Consider the following 3911-nt stretch of genomic DNA (forward strand, 5'->3'; position numbering starts at 1 on the left):
CGAACATTATCTCCAATTCCAGAAACCACACAATGTAATGTGTAACAAGATTTAAAAACTGGAGTCAAAGATATTCCCTTAAAGCTCATTTTTATGGATTGCTCTTAGCTGATGCTTATTTCTTCTATAAGAAAAAAAACAAACCCCAGAAACTTATGTTTATCTGCCCATTAAGCTGTGAAAAGAACCAACCACTTCTTTCTCTACAATGATGTAGTTTTCCTGGAAATATTTTTTAGAAGTTTGCTGCAGGTATATCTTAACCAAACAAAATCAAGCTTGTTTTTCTACTAACCTGACAAACAAACTTGACATCGGGTGAACTTCTGTTAAAGGGTTTTGGAAAAATATAGAAATTAAATGACTTCATTATATACCTGTGAAAAAGATGAGTTGCGTGTCAATACAGCTTATCAATATTATTTCATAAATTCCTCAATTAAAAAAACAAGGAATAAGAGAATAACATACTTTTCTTCTGTGTGATCATATTTAAAAGTGCAAAGGCCAAACTGAAAGAGCAAAAAATCCATGGAATGCTGGAAAGGAAAAGAAAACTCTGCATGAGAATAAAAATTGTACACATTTAAGGCTAACTGGGGTGCATCCACAATAAATATGATTTCTCTCCATTTCAAAATTAAGCAAATCTGAATCTTCTTAACCCATGTTTGTTCTGTTGGTAATTTTGAAGTAAATACACCAGAGTTTTTCAACTAGTTTTCATCCCCATTTAATCATCTCGCTATTGCCCAAAGATGACTTGTAGTACACACTTCCATTCCCTAGACAGACAAGAACTGAGGGAAGTCCCATCTCTCTCCACCTGTCGCTCACACACAAGAGACACTACATCTAAAGCAGCTGTCAGTCCTCCTTCTCAACATCCATTTACATTCCCCATAGTGTGGGAGCAGGCTGTGAGGGACACTGGCTGTATGTGTATTTTCAAATACACATAATAATACACTTAATGTTCTTCTAATCCACATGGCTAACAGTTGATAACGTGACAGAAGTACTAGCATAGTCACTAGGCACTTTATCATCATGTCCTCTACTATTTCACAATTGTTGGACCAATACTGGAAGGGTTTTTAACACCACTGCAAAGGTACAAGAAAATAAACAAGCATTGTGGTCTCATTGAAAGACTCATTCCTTCTGAGGGCCAAACACCCATTTTAAACACAAAGAAGACATAGGATTATTCAATTCTGTCATAGAGGGAAAAAAAAAAAGGGTGGCAACAGGATATATAAAATCAGTTCTTTTATCTTTGAGTATAAAGATCAAAAATATCAATCATGAAGTTAATTTATTAGCTGGTAAAAGTTAAGTTTTAAGAAGGTGACAACAAAGAATTTGGGGCTGGCTTCTCATACACCAGACCTCTTACAATGAGCAACAGAGGCTGACTGTGCCTGCAGAGCCTGAATCGTCAGCTACCCTGAAGCTCTGAAAGGCTTATATTCAGCCAGATGAACAGAATATGGCATCCTCTAGCTTCTTGGATGCTCTTCAGAGACTGGTCTCTGCTTTTATCGTCTCCTTTAGTGTTTGGGGGGTTTTTTAGCTATAGTCTCCTCCTCAGTTTTTGCCATTTGTTGTCCTAGTTTCTCAGTAGGAGCACTAACCAGTAATTCCCCCATCAATATTAGTTAACTGTTTATTGACTCCTTGGACACTTCAGGGAACCGCATGTGCTGAGGTGCTTAGCATTTCTCTCTTCTGATTCCTTTCTCTGATGGAAAAAAAAAACACCACAACAAACCCCCAAACCAAACACCAAACACCAAACCCACAAGGTCACAGTTTTGACCTTTTGACCCTCACACACCACATGTCTCCTGTGGTCATTTAGTTATTTTTCATAACTTTCCATGTCCTCCAGCACCCTTTTGGGTTTTTTTTTTTTGTGCTGCAGAGAGGCAGAGGTGGTGGGGACAGCTGGCATTTAAGATTTGTTAGGGACAGTACATGCTGGCAGGAGAGGTAGTTTGGGAAGGACCCTAGTCCTGATGTAGTTTCTCTGTCACTGAATTCCTCTTACCCAGTTCCTCTTTGAACTGATAAATTTTAACACTCTCAAAATCCTTTAACAAGTTCTACATATCTACTAACTCTTGTGTGAGGAATTATGTCTGCCTGTCTGTTCTGACCATGACTTATGCAACTTTTAATGCAACATTCCCCAATTCTTGTGTTAGTAGAGACAATGAAACAAGCAATCCCTGTCTGCTCTATGTAACTCAATTTTACAGACCTTTTTCAAGCATTTTCATTTTAGTCAAGGTAAACACTTTACCTTTTTAAGTTTCTGATACCTTTCTTCTGGAGTGTCAAAGCCATTGGTTAATGCACTAACAGAAGGCCCATCACTGATCCCTGAAAAAGTAGAACATATTTTGCTTTGGGTAAGCTTTTCAAAATTAGCCACAGCAAAGAAATCCAACAACTGTTAATTTAAGAAAAATGTTTTCACTTAAAGTACATGTTTAATGATTATTTCAGTTGAGAAAGATTTTCTACTGCATAAAAGTATACATCTTGGCATAAAAGCCACCCAGTTCAATGGTAGTGTTCCAGCAGTGAAGCTCTGCTGCAAAAGCTCTTCTGCTCTGGTTCCTGCTCTACACTATAGTAACATGAAAAGATCTACCAGTAACATAATATTGATGGGTCTTTACAACACAACACAGGATCAAAGTCAAACTAAAAATGGGAAGAGTGCTGTCCATAGATTTATTGAATAGCAGAGTCACCTTAACCAACACATAACAACCGTATTTCCATAAGCACCACATCTAACAAAACCTAATCGTGATCGCATTTATGTTTCACGGTTGACTGAACTCCGTATCCCAAAGCTAAAGCACTTAGTAAGGCGTCTCTGCGATGCGCGGACCCTCCGGGGTTTACAAATGTAAAAGTTCTTATTGCTGTCTTTCCCTGTCCAAGCACTTGCAGGGTCTCCCTTATTTATGCCAATCTCTTGCTTTCGTGACATGTATAAAACCTTTTTTTGAGTTGCAGCTAAAAATTAATTAATATGTTAAAAGACTACTGTGGGGAGGGAGTAGAAGCAGCACAAGTATGACACCTATCTTTCCTTGACCAAAACCTTGCTATCACACATCTAATAAGTGGCTTAATCATTTTGCGGTAGCCTTAGCTTTACTTTTTCAAGCCAACATGGAGATGCAATACATGAGCAGACCCGGGCACCTGGGACCTCACACAGATATTGCCAACAGTTCACAATCACAAAACAAGCGCGGCTGTACCTGAAAACTCCCCATCAATGGCCAGGAAGTCCGACTCTTCAATGGCTTCATAAACTTTGTTTAGGTTATCCTTAAAATCTGCGGGTAAAGGGGTAAAAAACACCTGAGACTACTAACGACTTCCCACCGCCCCTCAGGCGGCAGAGGCGGCCCGCGCCTGCCAGCGAGCGGGGGGCCGGGGCCGGTGGGGCCTACACCCCCGGGCCCACCGCCCCCTCAGCCCCGGGGCGCGGGCGGAGGCCCGCCCGCCGCATCTCCCCCCTTCAGGGCGGTCCCTCACGGGCGCGGGGAGGAGCGGGGACCCCCTTCGCCCCTGACGGAGAGGCTGAGGCCGGACCCCGCCGCCAGCCTGAGGAAGGGAAGCCGGGACATCGGGACGCCCTCTAACACCGCCGGCTCGGGGCCTCCCGCCGCGGCCGCGACCCGAGGAGGGCGCGGAGGGGCGGCGGGTCACTCACTGCTTCTGATCACCTCCATCCCGCGCCCGCACCAGCCCGCCCGGGGCTCGGCCCGGCCCGGCACCACCCGCTACCGCCGCCGAGCGCTTCCGGAAGCCGCCCCTCCCGCCCCGCCCACGTGAGCGCCCTGAGGCGGCGGGCGGGGCGGCCGCCATTTTCTCCTGGG

The 3911-nt window shown here is 43.8% G+C and overlaps 1 protein-coding gene across 3 annotated transcripts in view; it reads right to left on the reverse strand.

The window, feature by feature from the left end:
• PARN (poly(A)-specific ribonuclease) overlaps positions 1-3882 on the reverse strand; it is a 64418-nt gene extending 60536 nt beyond the window's left edge. The window contains exons 1-5 of one of the 3 annotated variants that reach the window (XM_087731466.1): positions 3746-3882; positions 3288-3365; positions 2309-2388; positions 472-539; positions 296-377 (exon numbers count right to left, since the gene is read on the reverse strand). In XM_087731466.1, the coding sequence (XP_087587592.1) occupies positions 296-377; positions 472-539; positions 2309-2388; positions 3288-3365; positions 3746-3764 (327 nt within the window). In that variant the 5' untranslated portion in view covers positions 3765-3882. Of the gene's footprint in view, positions 1-295; positions 378-471; positions 540-2308; positions 2389-3287; positions 3366-3745 lie in introns of those variants that run through there. The other 2 variants (XM_087731465.1, XM_087731467.1) reach the window with 2 other exon arrangements.
• Positions 3883-3911: the final 29 nt, after the last annotated feature.

Source organism: Nipponia nippon, unplaced genomic scaffold (genome assembly GCF_047370975.1).
Source record: "Nipponia nippon isolate SJK-2023a ecotype South Korea unplaced genomic scaffold, ASM4737097v1 scaffold_5, whole genome shotgun sequence".
Taxonomy (NCBI): domain Eukaryota; kingdom Metazoa; phylum Chordata; class Aves; order Pelecaniformes; family Threskiornithidae; genus Nipponia; species Nipponia nippon.